Source organism: Stereum hirsutum, assembly GCF_000264905.1.
Source record: "Stereum hirsutum FP-91666 SS1 unplaced genomic scaffold STEHIscaffold_17, whole genome shotgun sequence".
NCBI lineage: Eukaryota > Fungi > Basidiomycota > Agaricomycetes > Russulales > Stereaceae > Stereum > Stereum hirsutum.
Window position 1 is genome coordinate 22,004 of NW_006763147.1, and position 16,486 is coordinate 38,489.

The 16,486-nt window shown below is 51.7% G+C and overlaps 5 protein-coding genes and 2 non-coding genes across 7 annotated transcripts; 4 read left to right on the forward strand and 3 right to left on the reverse strand.

The window, feature by feature from the left end:
• The first annotated feature begins 114 nt into the window (after positions 1-114).
• Positions 115-4,738, forward strand: STEHIDRAFT_85627 (E1-like protein-activating). Its single transcript, XM_007309128.1, has 15 exons — positions 115-406; positions 490-598; positions 682-873; positions 968-1,111; positions 1,334-1,439; positions 1,573-1,626; positions 1,763-1,787; positions 1,991-2,131; positions 2,468-2,612; positions 2,845-3,003; positions 3,141-3,335; positions 3,434-3,589; positions 3,725-3,840; positions 3,987-4,179; positions 4,317-4,738. The coding sequence occupies exons 1-15, from the start codon at positions 177-179 to the stop codon at positions 4,485-4,487; spliced, it is 2,136 nt and encodes a 711-aa protein (XP_007309190.1). The 5' UTR covers positions 115-176; the 3' UTR covers positions 4,488-4,738.
• Positions 4,739-4,877: 139 nt separating this feature from the next.
• On the forward strand, positions 4,878-4,971 carry STEHIDRAFT_t246. Its single transcript has one exon. It is a non-coding gene; the product is annotated as a tRNA-Gly (tRNA).
• Positions 4,972-5,206: 235 nt separating this feature from the next.
• STEHIDRAFT_t247 lies at positions 5,207-5,306 on the forward strand. The gene has a single exon. It is a non-coding gene; the product is annotated as a tRNA-Gly (tRNA).
• A 231-nt stretch (positions 5,307-5,537) lies between these two features.
• Positions 5,538-9,058, reverse strand: STEHIDRAFT_171738 (uncharacterized protein). Its single transcript, XM_007309129.1, has 4 exons — positions 8,423-9,058; positions 7,568-8,073; positions 6,769-7,478; positions 5,538-6,709 (listed from the first exon to the last, which is right to left on the reverse strand). The coding sequence occupies exons 1-4, from the start codon at positions 8,637-8,639 to the stop codon at positions 5,671-5,673; spliced, it is 2,472 nt and encodes an 823-aa protein (XP_007309191.1). The 5' UTR covers positions 8,640-9,058; the 3' UTR covers positions 5,538-5,670.
• Positions 9,059-9,926: 868 nt separating this feature from the next.
• STEHIDRAFT_142045 (uncharacterized protein) lies at positions 9,927-12,039 on the reverse strand (the record flags this gene model as incomplete). The annotated part of the gene is made up of 4 exons (XM_007309130.1): positions 11,825-12,039; positions 11,174-11,424; positions 10,884-10,994; positions 9,927-10,788 (listed from the first exon to the last, which is right to left on the reverse strand). Exons 1-4 carry the CDS (start codon positions 11,984-11,986, stop codon positions 9,927-9,929), a joined length of 1,386 nt encoding a protein of 461 aa, XP_007309192.1. The 5' UTR covers positions 11,987-12,039.
• Positions 12,040-12,097: 58 nt separating this feature from the next.
• STEHIDRAFT_124951 (uncharacterized protein) lies at positions 12,098-12,901 on the forward strand. Its single transcript, XM_007309131.1, has 5 exons — positions 12,098-12,239; positions 12,315-12,449; positions 12,519-12,536; positions 12,615-12,650; positions 12,743-12,901. Exons 1-2 carry the CDS (start codon positions 12,164-12,166, stop codon positions 12,434-12,436), a joined length of 198 nt encoding a protein of 65 aa, XP_007309193.1. The 5' UTR covers positions 12,098-12,163; the 3' UTR covers positions 12,437-12,449; positions 12,519-12,536; positions 12,615-12,650; positions 12,743-12,901.
• Positions 12,902-14,739: 1,838 nt separating this feature from the next.
• On the reverse strand, positions 14,740-15,670 carry STEHIDRAFT_66492 (uncharacterized protein; the record flags this gene model as incomplete). The annotated part of the gene is made up of 4 exons (XM_007309108.1): positions 14,740-15,005; positions 15,108-15,223; positions 15,338-15,492; positions 15,554-15,670. Coding segments are annotated over 4 exons (654 nt in total), but the record flags the coding sequence as incomplete, so codon positions are not given.
• Between the last annotated feature and the right edge of the window lie 816 nt (positions 15,671-16,486).

The following is a 16,486-nucleotide window of genomic DNA, read 5'->3' on the forward strand; positions in this document are numbered from 1 at the left end:
GCATTCGGAAAGGAGATAAGATAAGATAATTCGTGTAAGCTAATCACGATCAAAGCAATACCCTCCGCCCTCGAAATCATCTTTACTTTCTCCTTCATCTCGTTGACATATACCCCTCACTCGACTTCACACCAACTACGCTCATCAAAGAACATAAGGAACTTATAGAAGGAACGATGCCCATAGTCAAATTCCAGCCCTTCTCCTCCCTCGTGCATCCCACCCTCTGGCACGAACTCACCCGTGTCAAACTCGACGTCCTCCACCTCTCGGACGCTTCTGTGCCGCTGACAGGCTCATACAGCACCGGCAAGACGATTCGGGATCGGAATACAGGGCAGGATGTGGCGCTGGGGTGTAATTTGAGTGTTGGGGGTGAGGGATTTGAGGGGGATTTTGGAAAGAGGTACGTTCGTTCTCTCCTGGGGTGAAAGAAGTGAGCGAGGGAGTGAAGAGAGGAGAGCTGATGGGAAGGCGATTGGTGATTAGTTTGGGCCCGGGAACGGTGGCTGCGAGTGGGACGTTGAAGAATTATAATACGATCGAGGAGTTCAAGAATGCGGATAAACACGCTTTGTTCAATCAGGCCGCCGACGAGGTCAGTCATCCTGCTTACCGGTGGCGCGCCACTTCCCCTATCCCTTCTCCCTCCTGCATGCTGACATATAAAACGAACCATAGATCTGGAACTCCATCCTCACCACCCGCTCCACCTCCCTCCTCACCCACTTTCTCGTCATCACCTTCGCCGATCTCAAGAAATACAAATATTACTACTGGTTCGCCTTCCCTGCGTTCACTGCGAAACCGGCGTGGGAGGTCGAGGGGGAGTGGGTTGGGGCTGGCGAGGAGAGGGCGTTGGGGGATGCGGAGGTGCGTTCTCTTTCTCTATTTTCACCTGTATCTCGTTGTCCACCTCCAGCATGAGCATGGATGTATAGAGGAGGAGTATTGATGTGTGATTTAGATGAGCTCGATACACGCACGGTTGGCGGGTACGACGCCCACGAAGGCATTCTTCCTCGTCAAGCCTTCGAAGACGAAGGGAGGGGTGGAGATAGCACCGGTGGAGGAGTGGGCTTCGTTCTTTGAGGGTGTGGCGAATGAGGATGTACGTCGTTTTCTTTCTTTCTTTTTTCTTTTCCCGCTTTCGTTTCCGTTTCCCTGCGTTCATTCGCTACTCTACATAATTCAAACCTTCGTTATCTTTTTGTCGCAATGTCCGTTCCTACCACGCTAACGTTCCTCCTCCACCTCATCCCCCTCCCAACACTCACCCTTCCCTTTTCATACCCCCTCACCCACCTCGCTCACCCAACCAAACCACACACAGCGCACGATCGCATTCATAGATCCCTCCCCGCACCCGCAAAACCCAGGTTGGCCGCTCCGCAACCTCCTCGCTGCGTTGAGGGCTTGGTATCCCGCTGCTACGTCCGGTAAGTCACACTTATATGATCGTACGCGGGGACACACATACGCAGTCTGTGTGGATTTTGACGACATACTGATTAACTCGTATCTTTTCGTTGGCTGTTGGGACGTTCGTTTTTTTTATTGTTGGGGATGCAGGAGCATTGAGAATATTATGCTGGAGGGATGGGGAAGTCCCGCATGTTGGGGAAGGTACGTGTGTTTAATCGGTTGAATCAGTCTTATTTCTGGGATGGGATGTGTTGTTTGGATGTTGGAATCATGAGCTGATGCATTGTTCGTCCTTGTTTATCGTCCGATTTCGATTTCGATTTCGCCGTTGGTGTAGATGGCAAGAAGGAATGGAAATCTAGGTCCGTTCACGTTCGGTCTCAGTCTCTTCATCAATCCACAGTCTCCTCATCTCCTCGCATTCCTGACCTTACATCCTTCTCAATAATGGCTCTCTCCGTCTCTATCAATCTACACGCTCGCATCCCACATCCACCATACCCTATGTTACCCTCACTCTGAACTAATCCGCCTATTATCTTATCCTTCCTCCCGAAAATTCCAGATTCGGCATCCTCCACGCCGGTCCACCCGAGAGTGCAGTGAGCGAGACACAGAAACCGGGCGCGGTAGGTTGGGAAAGGAACGTGCAGGATAAGATGGGAGCAAGGATGGCGGATTTGGCGCCGATGATGGATCCGAAGCGGTAGGTTTCTTGTTTTTCGCCTTCTTTTCTCTCCTCCCGTGGAGGCTTTCCTTCGCTTGTCATATTTCATCGCTGTGCTTGCTCTGTTCGATGATGTTGGAAAGGAGCGTCGACTTTCCGGGATCGCATGCCTTTGCTTCACGCTGCACATTCAACGCGTAGCCTTACTTTCGATTATTCGGCGATGTGTTCGTTCGAATGCTCCCTCTTTTTCTGTGTTATTTGTCGATATTCTTCAGTCCGGCTTTTTATCTATATGCTTGCTGACGTCTCTTTATCTCCTCTAACCCTCCCTCCCTGCCATCCCATCCAAACAACCCCCAAAAAAACTCACAGCCTCGCAGACCAAGCAGTCGACCTCAACCTCAAACTGATGCGCTGGCGCATCCTGCCCGAGCTCGATCTGGACAAGATCGCGGGCACGCGGTGTTTGTTACTTGGCGCGGGGACGTTGGGGTGTTATGTGGCTAGGACGTTGATGGTGCGTGTCGAATCGAACCCAGCGCGCTCCGAACGTGTGATGTGGGTTGATTGGGGATGAACGGCTGATGTTTTACTCTCTTTTTTTTTGTTCGATATTTGTTCGTGCTCTGCGGTGGGCGGTATATATGCGTACACCATCCCTCTTCATCCGTATCCCTCCTCCCTTCATCCTTCACTTCCCCCGCTCACTGCACCAACACACCACATCAACACAACTCAAAAAATAACAGGGCTGGGGCATCCGCACCATCACCCTCGTCGACTCCGGCCGCGTCTCGTTCTCGAATCCGGTCCGCCAGCCGCTGTTCGAATTCGAAGACTGTGTGGATGGCGGGAAGCCCAAGGCGGAGTGTGCGGCGGCGAGGTTGAAGAAGATTTTCCCGGGGGTTGTGAGCTTCTTTCTATCACCTTTCGCTTTCGCTTTCCCGAACATTTGCAAGACCCTATTCACCGTTTCGTAATTGGTTGACTGACGGTTCACCTGTTCTGCGTTCTGTGTTCGGTACTTCGACGATGACAATCTCAGAACGCAACAGGCCACACCCTCTCCATCCCCATGCCCGGACACCCGATCCCACCCTCCGCTAATTCTATCGCCCAATGCAAAGCCGACGTCGCAAAGCTCGAAAAGCTCGTGGACGAACACGACGCGGTGTTCCTTTTGATGGACAGCAGGGAGAGTCGGTGGTTGCCTACTGTTTTAGGGAGCGCGAAGGGCAAGGTGCGTGTCTGGCTTCTTCTTGCCTTGTCTTTTTCTTCCACCATGGCGAGTTTTTGCCTGTCTCGTTTTGCTGATCGATGGATTTTGGGATGAGGCAGATGGTGCTCAATGCGGCGCTGGGGTTCGACACATACCTTGTTATGAGACATGGAGCGCGTACGCCTGCGCCTACACCTGAGAAGACGAGTGGGGGTGCCAACACGCCGGAGAGGCTGGGGTGTTATTATTGTAATGATATTGTTGCGCCTGCGGACGTGAGTCGCTCGTCCTCCACACATCCCTCCCCTCCTCTTGTCGACTTTACTAACCCGTCGTCTCCGCCATGATCGTGGTCGTCTCTGTTGTGAACGTGGTTCTGTTTTGGCGTGTTTGTTGGTTGATGCGAGTAGAGCTTGACGGATAGGACGCTCGATCAGATGTGTACGGTGACGAGGCCGGGGCTGGCTAGTATCGCCGCGAGCACGGCCGTCGAGCTTTTGGTGTCGATGATACAGCATCCTGCGGGGTACGTTCTTCCTTCTTCACCTCTCACCTCACCTCCCACATCCCGATCCCGACCCTCGCTTCTCATTCTCAAATCCATACCACCGCCTCCCATTCTGCACCCCCACTGACGATACTGATGTCCTCATACACCTCGTACCGTAACAGCATCCACGCCCCACCCCCACCCGCCACCTCCGCCTCCTCCCGCTCCGACAACTCGAACACCATAAACGCCGACGCCAACAACGGCGTGCTGGGACAGGTGCCGCATCAACTAAGAGGGTTCCTCGCGCAGAGTTTTAGGAATATGCCGATTGTGGGGGCGGCGTATGGGAGGTGTACGGGGTGTAGCGAGACGGTGCGTATTTTCTGTCTCTTTTTGCAGTCCACCTTCCCCATCTCGTCTCCTGCCTTATTCTTTGTTTCTTTCTTATTCCTGTTCCGGGAGTGAACTGACGGACTGACCATGGTGCAACGTGGGAAATATGATCATAGGTCCTCAAAGAATACGAATCCAAAGGCTTCGACATGCTCCTCCGCGCGTTCAACGAGACGGGATACCTCGAGGAACTCACTGGCCTTGCGGACCTGCATAAAGAGGGGGAGCAGGCGCTCGAGGCGGTCGATTGGGACGAGGAGGATGGCGGGGAGGGGGATGATTTCTGAGGCTCTCCATCGATTACTTGAGGAGATGGGAGTATCGTGAGAAAGGGTGTAAGATGGCATGGTGGGGAGGAAGCTGGGTGGCTTTATGATCTTAACGAACATGATGATGCGATGAGTGTAGGATTTTTTTGGAACGGAACGGAACGGAAGGATAGATGAACCTTGATGTATGCTTTTCTTTCTCTTGTTTGTATCTCGATCTCCTTGTGTATCTTGTGTACCATTCAGATGGAATCTGTCGCGTTTTGGCGTTGCAGATTTGTTCCTCCTCATTCCTCGTTCCTCGATTCCTTACCCTGAGCTCACCTCAGCCCGCCCGCTCGGTCCACATGCCACATAACGCACTCCTCCCCGGATTGGACTGATCGAATTACAACTCAACCATATAGAGCATCAATGGGGTAGTGGTAACCTGGGTCGTTGCCATTCCAGAGCCAACAAAGCGTGTTTCGACCCGCCGGGGGTTCAATTCCCCCTTGATGCACTCGAAAGTCTTCTTAGCTCTTTCATGTTGTTTTTTTCGTTGTCGCTTCTAGGGAAACTCCGTATCGTTCGCAGCTTACGTTTGTATCTTCTTGTTCAGTTACTCGGCCACCTTCCACATATTCTTCCAGAGGCACACGGCAATTGACTCTATGGCCCGGCTCTCGACCATTGTGTCTTTATCCTATCTACTTCCTTGCATGTCGATAAATTGTACCACAATCGAACAAAGACACGCATCAATGGGGTAGTGGTAACCTGGGTCGTTGCCATCATGTTTCGAAAGCATAATTGTGTCATATCGACCCGCCGGGGGTTCAATTCCCCCTTGATGCATGCGCATGCTGAAAAATCTTTTTTTGAGTCAAGCTGAGATGCTATTTTCTCGTTGTCGCTTTTGAGAGAATGCCGAGTCATTCCTATCTTTTGCTGGGCCTTCAAAGCATCCAATATTCAATCGCGTAAACATTGAATGTTGAACGGTAAACAGTAAAAGTACATTTCAGATTCGGTGCACTGCAAACGACGGAGAGTACAAGTACAAAGTGGGCTAGTATGGCTACATGGATACGTGTATTGTACAAGAGGTGCGTGAATATATCAAGACAACGATCAGGACCATGCAGATGAGTAAACCAGAGAAAGACACAATTCGACACGACGACTCAAGTCGAAAGCGAAACGACAGGCATACACACACTCAGATATCAAATGCCCGACTCTGCCAGCCGGACCGCTCTTCCTCCTCCTCCCTCTTCCTCTCCACCAATCCCTCAAACGTCCTCACCGCCTTCAACCCCTCCCTCGCCCCCTCCTTCGCACTCTGCACCGCCCCCTTCGCCTGCTCCTTCCCGCTCTCCACCGTACCAGAATCCACATCCATCGCCTGCGTATCGACCCCTGCCTCCTCCGCCGTCTCCTTCACTCTCTCCGCAATAGGCTTACTCAACGTCCCCTTCGGTCCCTTCTGTTCCGGCCTCAACACCTGCGGCTCCGCCCCCATCGCAAACCTCGCATTCGCACCCACATCCTTGACAACCCCCGTCCCCGTCGCTCTCCACCCGCCAAACAGCCCATTCCCTCCCTGCCTCTGCATCCTCCCCAACTCGCTCCAAAACGCCGCCGTGAGCGCCGGTCCGGAAGATAATCCCGCATCGCGGAACACTTCCGCTCTGCTACCCACGTCCCAAAGGATCGAATCCACAGCCTCAATGGACGCCTGGATTTGTTCCCTCAACATCGTCGCGAGTCCTTCCCTCAGTTTCGTGTTCAGGACGGGCTTGAAGACGCTGAGCAGGATACCGTGGTTCGATTCTTTCATGGCGAAGGTGACGTCCTCCGTGATCTTCACTTCGACCCTCTCCACGTTATAATGCCCGCCCTTCTTCTCCCTCGCTTTCAATCCCTCCGGCGTACTGGGTATCAACCTCAGCTTCACATCCACGTCGATCCCCTGCGGCGGGAGCGTCACCTCGACGATGCCTTTATACTCCGCCGGACCGACGGTGGCGGTCTTGTCGAGGTAGTAGAAGGATACTTCTTTCAGCTGCAGTTGGAGCGCTTGGATCTGGAGATGGGTGAGGGAGCCGACGGCGGTGGTGGTGGGTGAGGAGACGGAGGGTGCGGAGATGTCGATGTCGGTGATGTTGCGGATGTAGACGTGACCGGGGAGGATGGAGAGCGAGGAGATGTCGACGTCTTCGAGGACGAATTCGACTTCGGGGTCTTTGTACTCGGTGCTATTGTAGGACGAACGTCAACATTCGATCGGTGAACGACATGGACGATGCGGACGTACCGAGGAATAGGAATACTCTGCACCATGTTCATCGCCCGAGGAAGATAAACATTGAACAAATCCTGCCACATCCACGAAGCCTGATCCAACGCCAACTGCATCCCCGTTCCCGTCGCATTGATCATCATCTCCTCGAGATCCATAGCAAACTTATCATGCGCCTTCCTGACCCTCCCCAGCTCCTTATCCTCGCCCAAACGGCCCTCGAACTCCTTCACCTCCTTCTTCAGCACTTCGACATCACGGCTCCATTTCTGTCCGCTCGCGCCCGACTGCGTATCCGAAATCTCTTTCCACCGCTTCTGTAAGTCTTTCTTCGCTCGAATCGTCTCCTTATCCTCGTCAGCGGACGCTTTCCCGACCGATTGAAGGTTCTTCTTCGAGTACTTGAGGAAATCCGAGACCCATTTCTTGAGGTTCGGGTCATTACGGATGTCGATGACGCATGTACTGAGCGCAGAGAAGAGGTCGTCCAAGGATTTACCGCCTGCGAGGTTCTCGACGAGGACGCGGATGGTGCGGAGGCCTTTGATGAGGTGTTTCTCGGGCGTAGGATCGTTGACGAAGGACTCGAGCGACGTGTCTTGCGAGGCGGCATGGGCTGCGTCGGCGGCGGCGTCACCTGTGATGTTGATCCATTTCTCGATGAGGTCGAAGATGGTGTCGAGAGATTTCTGGTACTGGGGATCGTCCTGCGCGCGCTTCGCAATCTACACATGCGAAAATTAAGGTTATTAGACGGGGCGACCATCACGATCATAAAACGGTTGTGAGATCTTAAATGAAGACGAAAACATACCCGAACATACATCTCCTTCAACCTCGAGCTCGACTTGTCCGTCAACTCCTCCGCCTTCCCAGACGCAGCCTGCCCCGCCCCAATAGTCTTCGACCCCACCGCCTTCGCCGTATCCATCCCCTTCTCGAACTTAACTCTCACATCCTGATCTTCCTCCTTCTCCTCCGGACTCTTCCTCTTCCTCCCCACCGCATCTCTCTGCCCATCCTCCACCTCGCCCTCGACCTCCCTCAAGCTCTCCGCCGCATTCTTAGCCGAGTCGCCCAGAGATTCTGCGGCATCGGCGAGCGCGAGACGCATGAAGGAGGTGAAGTCGGAGAAGACGCCGGAGCCTTCGGAGGTCGTTGTGGACCAGAGGATGGAGAGGGAGTTGGAGAGTGAGGAGACGAGGGCGCGATAGTCGGAATTTGCTTTTTGTTTGTCGACGGGGAGGTCGACGTCGAGAGAAGCGGAGGAGATGTCGGCTTGGCGGAGGTGCCAGATGGCTTCTTGGACGAGGTTGTTTTCTGCAAAAGTCGTCCGCATAAGCAAGGAGGCCGAGGGCACGAGCATCAAGAGAATGAACCGCAGAGGTGTGTACAAATGAAGATGTCGAGAAGAGTCACCGAAGTTTATGTCAATATATGCGCGTAACATAGCACCACCGGCACGGTAGATGATTCTAAGTTTGTGTATGTCCGTCGTTTAGACGAAGTTACGGATGCAAATAATTCACAAATGTGACCTGGAGGATCTGCAGTGAATGGTGGAAGATCCGCAGAAACCAAAAATATTCCATTCTCGTCTGGCTCGAATGATGTATGATATCCTGGAAACATACAAAAGTGCAAAATGAAGAAAGGAATGATGACGTACTGTTCTTGCTAGAGGCGTACGCCTTGTACGCATCAAGCACATTCCTCGCGTCACCCGCTAACTTCCTGCCATTCTCACTCAACTCGCCTCCACTCTCTGTCTTCTCGACCTTGATGAGCTGCGACTGCAGAAGATAATCTATCCACGCGTTGATCTGTGTTTGTGACGGTTGTTTGCCAGCCTCGAAAGCGGCGACGACGGATGCAGCTTTGTCCATATTGTTGACGGTGGTTGTGGAAGAAAGAAGAGGAAAAGGTGATACTGCATACTTCGAGCGAGAGAGAGAGGTTTATAAAGGACAGCGGGGGTGTATGAACGCATCGATGACGAGGGATGTGGCGGGAGCTGGCGCTGAAAGAGGGGCTGGCGAACGGAGGAGAGGTTGGCGCCGGATCGCACTCGAGTATCACGTGACAGTCACCGTTCGTCATCGTACGGTCATCGTCTGTTGTCGGGCTAGAATTCTGGAAGTGGAGAGACGAGGCCAAGAGAGGAGAGCGGATTGACTGGGACTAGTGAGACCCAGAATGTCAAACAGTTTGTCGTCGCGTCAGACCATCAAGGGCTAACAAATCTGCCAGATTTGTTGCTGCATAACTAAGAGATCATTTAAAAGAGTATTACAGGGACGGCGACAAGCGTGAGCCGTGGATGTAGAAGGAGAGCAGTCCATCGAGGGGAGCAGAAGAGCCTGAAGAGGTAAGAAGTTGAACCGGAGAGTCGGAAGATTCCGGATGGCGGAAGGGCGCCACAATTTCCTCTTTTCTCAGTCTGTTGATTCCATGCGCATCTCTATTCCATCTCTACGAACAATGTTTCTTCCGCCATCATCAGCAGATGAGTTCGTTCGTCGGCGGACGTATATCCTAACAAAGGCCGTCAAGAGGACCAACGTGGAGCTAAGTCAGGCAGAGGTCCCACCCCTTGCTCAAAACGGTGCATGTCTACTACTAGTACTGCATATCTAGGATGGTCCTGAATGCTTTCCCATCGTCGCTGAAGTTCTTGAGAGGTAGAGGAAGTGATAACACTGCGAGTCCTAAGACATCTTAGGACGGTATCCACTGCAGGCGCAGACATCCTGGGACTCTTGACGGTACAAAGCATTATCACCGTTTATTATCGCGTCTCGTGGTCTCCATATTATCAGCATTATGAGAACAGACCTTGACATGAACTCAGAGTCAGACAAATCATTAGGTGAGTACGAATCCTCTACCCATCCTTGTCTAGGCTTTCTGTCGCGGATCGAAGGCTGCCGATGAATGGGAACAGAGAGTCTTAGAGGTCGGTCTCGAAATATTAGTTTTCTTGTGAAACAACAGTCTAAATGTTCATGCCTTTGCTTCTAAAAACAAGACCACTCGTACACATTAGAATCAAACGGATCCCAATCTCCAATCAGGAGCGTTATATGACTGCATCGTCTACTCAGCCCAACATGACCACAGTCCACGAATCCACAAGTAATGCAAAGTTCGACGTCATCTGATTCTGACCCAATCTACCTCTTCCCTTCGCCGTCCCTCCACGCCATAATTCCCTCCTCATCAACTACTTCCCACTTCCTACACACCTCCACCATCCTCCTCCACCTACCCCCACTCGCACCCATCAAACTCTCCCACACCTCACTCCCATCTCCGACCATTCTCTTCAAAGAAGCCAACAACGCCACAATCACCAGATCAGCGAAACATGGCTCCGACCCGCCCATCACGAATAAGCTTCCCTTACCAGTATCCTCATCATTGTCCATCTCCATACCTTTCGCAAGACCATATTCATTCGCCTTCATCCATCCATCTACTTCGTTCAACCCCTTCACCGTCCTCGCAACCAACGCCTCCCTCGTTGTCTTCCCCGCCACCGAATCAATCGGAGGCAAAAACTCTTCCATCTTCTTCCCAAACTGTTTTTCTCGGCGTGCGCGGTAGTATGATCGACTTGGTTCGGGGAGTTGGAGGATTATGGCGGGTAAGACGAGCGGCATGATTGGGGTTACTTTTTCGAGAAGTGTTCTTATGAATAGGGTTTGGAGAGCGATCGTTCCGTGTGGGACGAGGATCGGAGTTCTATCCAGAGTCGTTGTTTCTCCGTCTCCATCGTATGAGCTTCCTGTGGATGCGGAGGAACCGGGTGGACTGGGATACGTTTTATCCAGATACACGGCGATATTAATGCTCTCGCTGACGGTCGTGTTCGTGTTCGGATCGTGAATGATGGGGACGGTGTAGTGTGGCGTTCCGTCTGGGTTTGTCGATGTCGGGGGAGCGGGAGGAGAGAGGGAGAGGCAGGTGGAGGCGATGGAGGGGAAGTGGACCCAGTGGGTGATGTGCGGGATGCGTTTCACGTTTAGTGCAAATCTGAGGTGGGTTTAATCATTGGATGCGCGGGGGCGATAGTTGAGACGAATAAAAGATGATTATAGTTAGAATTGGTGAGCAGAAGCGTTGCGTACCGAACTTTCCAGACATTAGGAGACCAGCACACATCCGGCGAAGCATTACCCGGGATATCGTACAGAACTATAGGCTTGAAGCCCGAATCAGAGTTGGGCGTGGCGGCGGCGCTAGACATAGACAGGGTACTTTCACAACAAGCCTCAGATAAGGAAGAGCGAAGCGCTGAACAAGATAATATGACACGACTCCAGCAGACCTAGAGCGCAGTTAGAAGGTCGTTAGTTGAATGAGAGTCCAGATTGACGAAGATGTGTACAGCGGTGGTATACTTATATACACTTCGTACCCCAACTGACGGAAAACGTTGGGGTTTGATGCGGACAATGGATAATCGAGTTTTCTGATGGACAATACGATGGACAAAGGTACACGTCGGAACACCAACCATCCTACAGCGCTCTGCCATGACCGATCGAGAGCTTCAAGGAAGTAAGGCATTTCTGGCTGAGGCTTGAAGTACGTGTCTTCAGCCTTCGGCGCCACGCCACGTATACTTACCACCGCCCATATGCATCGCAAAGACTTAGAAAGCGATCTCTGGAGATATTTGCACAAAACTCATAGAGAAGGTCAAGGCGAATTCGCACAGATAAAACGCAACGATAGAGCATCTGGACATTCGACGAAAAAATGCTCTGCTCGATGACAAACAAATTATACAACGCTACGGAAGCCAGAACGCCTATTTATATATTTTCGAGATTATCGACAGTCACTGCAAGAAAAGGGGGAATCGTACATGAGCATGTCTATCGACGCGCAGAAAAGGAATGTTGACAAACCTCAGAAAACCCAAACGAGGGTGGATCGGCATTGTGATCAAAATGCTCTAAAACACTCATGCTCCAAAACACTCAGAGGCAAAGCTGGGAAGTGAAAAATGCAGATTAGCATCAAATATATATATGAAGGCATATGGAGAGAAAAAGAAACTCACCCCGGCGACGCAGTTATCAGCGCAGCACTCGCTGTTGACAGCGCAAGACTGGGCGAGAGGCTTGCACTCGGGCGCACCCCAGCGTTTTTCCTCTGCAGCCGCGGCGGCGGAGGAAATGAAGACGGCGAGGGCGAAGACAACGGTCTTGATAGAGAACTGCATGGTTGAGCGATCGGAGGAAGAGTAGACTGGTGATGAGTTTGGTAAGAGCGGATGAGAGAAATAGCAAGCAAGGAGAGCAGAGGCTTTATACCATTCTTGAGGCACCTTTGCGACGACGTCAATACCTGAATATTGTTCTGGAGCCGCCTCCCTGTCGTAAGTGACACCGCATGTCGTATGGTCAGTGAGGTTGAGACAGTGCGGAGATGGTACGGTGATTTAATTAGAGTGGCCCCCTTCCTCGTGCTGTCTTCTGTGTGAAGAAAAGGACGTGAACTGACTGGACAAGCTCATGTATGTGAACATATGGGGATGCGGAGCAACCTACCGTTCGACCCCGCGTCCCAAGCGGTGAGGACGATCAGACAAAAGTGCGTCAAAAAGCTTTGCGATATGTCAGAGCAGATGAACGCGGGAAACCCAGTGGGGCCGAGATGCCCTTGCCAGTGAGTGATACTATACACTGTTGCGTGCATGCGTGAGGGTTGTGGCGCTGATACACCACAAAGACGATGTCTAAGGAATCGCATACGAGCATACATGTGGCAGCCTGAATCAATCCCGAAGGGCAAGCGCATCAAGAAGCATAAGCGAGAAGAATCAAATGCATAAGACTACGAATACACACGTTTCCAACGAGACTCTGCCTTGCGATTTGCCAGGACTTCAGCGTTCGTTGAGGCAATATTGAGAAGCCACGGACCAGTGAGTGAGCCTAGGCTGTCAGCGTAAACACAACGATTAAGAGATGTATACCGAGAATTGAATACTCCAGCATAACGGGGTGACAGGCGGCGATTATGAAATCATCGGTGTATCTCTCAGTGGAAAACGAGCATGGATCTGCGTCATAAGACGACGATCTTGACCACCAAGGCCTGGACGACGGTGTTTTCGAGGAGACCAGAAGCTGTGCCTCTAGACCTCTCAGAACATATGTGATCAGTTATTTCCGGTCTTACTCCAACGAAAAGGATCGTTCTTACCGTTTTTCGACCAATCAATCCATCATGAGCGAGGATCCGAGGACCACGGATTTGGCAACGACGTATCCATCAGCACCTCGACAGAGGATTATAGTGCTTGAATTCCAGATTTCGTGTTAGGGTGGATGGAAGAGCACTGACCGACCTGAACCAAGTGAAAGGATAATTTTAAGGAAGGTTATTTACAAAGGGAGTCGTCCATCTTATGAGCACGAAGAGCGACCGAACGAATGAAAGCAGACGCCATCCTACGCCATCCTAATACCGGAAGGAGTTACAAAGAACAGACCAGAGCCAGGTCCCCGTCGGAGATCAAGAAGTCTGTGGAGAAATCCGGAAATGATCTGCAAGTTCGAAGGTTTCAGCAACATGACGGCGCCCGAAAAAGTGAAGTTCCCACCTACCGAGCGTTCAGCTGTCTAGTAAACCTAGAGCTGACCGCCGTGAGCCGTCCGCATTCGGACCCATCTGCAATGACGATATATCGAGGCAGACAATGATCCACGGCACGGAGACCGCCCAGACACTGGGTATCAGCAACGGCAGGTATGATATAGTGCAATAATGCCTAGGCAAGTGTACTGTTTGAGAACAGAATCACATCCGCCCTCTAGAATAACATGCAAGACAAAAAGGCGGTTAGGAAAACGACGCTTCAATGAAAGAGGAAGGTTAGAGCAAAACTCCCCAAAAAGATCTAAATGGAGTATAAGAGGATATGTTCGTGGCTCTCCAGCGATGACGTGAGCCACCGTACACGGTAGACGCTATTTATCCACCACCCTTCATATGACACGTCCGCCTTTCACCCAAGACCCGTCCCCGTGTCTTCGATGTAAAACAGCTCTTCGGGCCCATGCACAGCCCATCGCAGATCTTTGTTGGAGACTTGAATACACAATTTGTTGCTGCCCAAATTCGTAAAATGGGCATCATTACGGTTGTGTAAACAGCGGGGGGTCCATACTTTAGCAAAACATCGACGGCGTCGATGTTCGATGTGATGAACTTTCAAAGACGTCAGTGGCGCCCATATATTAATTTCCCCATGGAATTTGAGCGCCGTTTTGCCTATCAGGGCACAGAAAATACAGCAGTAAGTTCAACAAGGTCCACATCCAGACCGGAAAGCAAAACAACGCTACTGGGTCCCTGAAGTCCACCGGCCGCAGCTTCAAAGCAGCTTGGACCAGTTGGTCTTGTGCGACGTTAAGCAGTATGATAGAAGACTATTGTACCGCCTATTACGAAGCCTTATTCACTTAGGATGATGCAGAAAATGAAGCTAGAGCTGTAGTACATGTGGTACAGAAGGAAGCTGATGCAGCGAAACACAGCGAGTAGAGAGCGAGGGGGGAGGAAGTTGGAAGACGTGGCATAACCGTGACCTTCTCTGAGTGGAGTCTGATCTTGGCCAAGTTAGATCTCCGCTTAATTTATTCCGCCACATACGAGCTCGCCACAGTGGCCCTTTGGTAATCTGCTCCCGATCACAATCTCGACTCTCGGGCTCAACTGCGTCTTAGAGAATAAGAATATCATCAGTGTATATGTCCTGTCCCGAGAAAATCGGCCTGCAGCATAGTAATATAGGTTGCTATATCTGCGGCGGCCGAACCGTGACCTGCATAAAATGACATCGCTTGCATGCTGCTCGTGGGAGGGTCACAAACCAACAGAGCTGAGAGCAGCACTAGATAATATACTTGGAAGCAATGAGCGTGTGTTGGTGGCTACAAACATGTGTGGTACGATAAAATGAGTGATTTAAGCAACATAGTGTCCGTGCTCGAGACCATAAAGCTTCGCAGGTATATCGACCATCTCGCTGTCAGCGACCGGATATACGTGTTGGCCAGACGAGGAGTGTGTGCGAATGCAGGCGGGCGCATCATCGGCGGGCGCAAAACCGGGTGTACAGCGGTGGATAACACAGGAGCTGGAAAGACACTGGACATCAGCGACTCCAGGTATGGCGGTGCAGTCCTGACCGATTTTCTGATACGGGGAGAGGGGCAGGGCGCAACCACCACCTGAGATCAAACATTAATGAGGGTCATGATGATCCAAAATCAGCTTGTTTTCATCCGATACGGGGCTTAAGCGAGAGAAAGGGTAATGGGAAGACAACTCACAGCTCTCCAGGTCATTCGCGGTGTTAACGCACTCGAAGGCCCGACCAGATCCACCCGAAACACCACAAGCCATCCACCCACTACCCATCACGCTACATGATCCACTTCCCTCGTACCTGTTGACAGATCACTTGGATGTGCTACTGGGACAAACTAGAGCAGAAGTGCACACTCCTTTGTCCAGCATATTGCATCAGTCTCCTGGCCATCGTGTAATACCAAGAAAGAACTCACCGTTGCAGACCAGATTAGGTGCCGAACAAACACAGGCGCCCTCGGAAACACTGAAGCCGTCACCGCAGCTGAAGCCGCAGGTTCCAGAGCCACAAACCGGGATTGCATGGTCGGGGTACGCACAACCGGACGCAGAAGCAGCAGTGTTGACCTTGGACAACCAGCGAAATCAGCGACATCCGGTCAAGTATCCTCCATAATATTATGCATACTATATTCTCGAGCTCAGTCAGAACGTACGCTTTCCCAGAGATAGTGACAGCGGCCATCGCAACGGCATTGGTCACGACGAAGGTGGGCAAGGTAGAAATACAGAGGCAACCGCCTATCAGAATGGGCGAACATCTTCGATGAGCTGTGGTCTATAGCAGAGCAAAGATGGTAGGAACCTACTGATGAACCCGACTGGAATAGATGTGAGGAGCGAATAGCATGTTGATTAGGTCAATGGAATGAACTACAATAACGCAGAGTACTCACCCGTCACGGAGCTAGTTCCGATAGTCGCTTTGATGGGAGTATTGGAGACGGAGGCACAGACATCGGCCAAGGTACGTGTGTCTAGAGAAGTGCGAAGAGCGAGCACGCTACCAGCGACACGGGCCACGACAAACAAAAGAGCGATAGGAGTCCTAAAGGAACGCATGATGTCCCCGAGAGTAGCGAGAAAGGCTACAAAGAGATCGAGTCCAACTGCGAAGAGGCAGAACGAGGGAGGAACCCTGCTGGTTCAGATCTGACGTTTTTATACATTGTCGACGGGATCCGATAGGACCTGGCAGGCGCGGGATGAGCTAGATTGAGCGTCTCCTTTCAGCATTGTGCGACATATATGTGTCTTTTTAGATCAAATCACCGTTGGCGCACCGAGGTACATGGTGAAATTCGAGCTGGAAACATGTCCATGAGCTGTCCAACGAAGCGTGAGGCCTGAGCCTGGACGTAGCGGCGATTGAGTGGTCTGTTCCGATGGCTAAATGAGGACAGAGGCTCCGTCACCTACCACAAGTGTCTGAAGTTAGGAATAAAAGCCTATGCCAGGGTTCACACGTTCACGATTTCAGCCCCGAGTTTTTGAGCATGAGCAGTTGCTGGTCGCCACCACCAGGCTACAGTTGCGTCGTTCCCCTGGAAGACCCGGAGCG

Coding starts and splice junctions, on each gene's coding strand:
- STEHIDRAFT_85627 (XM_007309128.1), top strand. CDS start 177: ATGCCCATAGTCAAATTCCAGCCCTTCTCCTCCCTCGTGCATCCCACC. Junction 599..681: donor TCAATCAGGCCGCCGACGAG/GTCAGTCATCCT, acceptor AACGAACCATAG/ATCTGGAACTCCATCCTCAC. Junction 1,440..1,572: donor GTATCCCGCTGCTACGTCCG/GTAAGTCACACT, acceptor TTGGGGATGCAG/GAGCATTGAGAATATTATGC.
- STEHIDRAFT_171738 (XM_007309129.1), bottom strand. CDS start 8,639: ATGGACAAAGCTGCATCCGTCGTCGCCGCTTTCGAGGCTGGCAAACAA. Junction 7,479..7,567: donor TGAAGGAGATGTATGTTCGG/GTATGTTTTCGT, acceptor TCGCATGTGTAG/ATTGCGAAGCGCGCGCAGGA. Junction 6,710..6,768: donor CAGAGTATTCCTATTCCTCG/GTACGTCCGCAT, acceptor GTCCTACAATAG/CACCGAGTACAAAGACCCCG.
- STEHIDRAFT_124951 (XM_007309131.1), top strand. CDS start 12,164: ATGGTCAGTGAGGTTGAGACAGTGCGGAGATGGTACGGTGATTTAATT. Junction 12,240..12,314: donor CCCCTTCCTCGTGCTGTCTT/CTGTGTGAAGAA, acceptor GGAGCAACCTAC/CGTTCGACCCCGCGTCCCAA.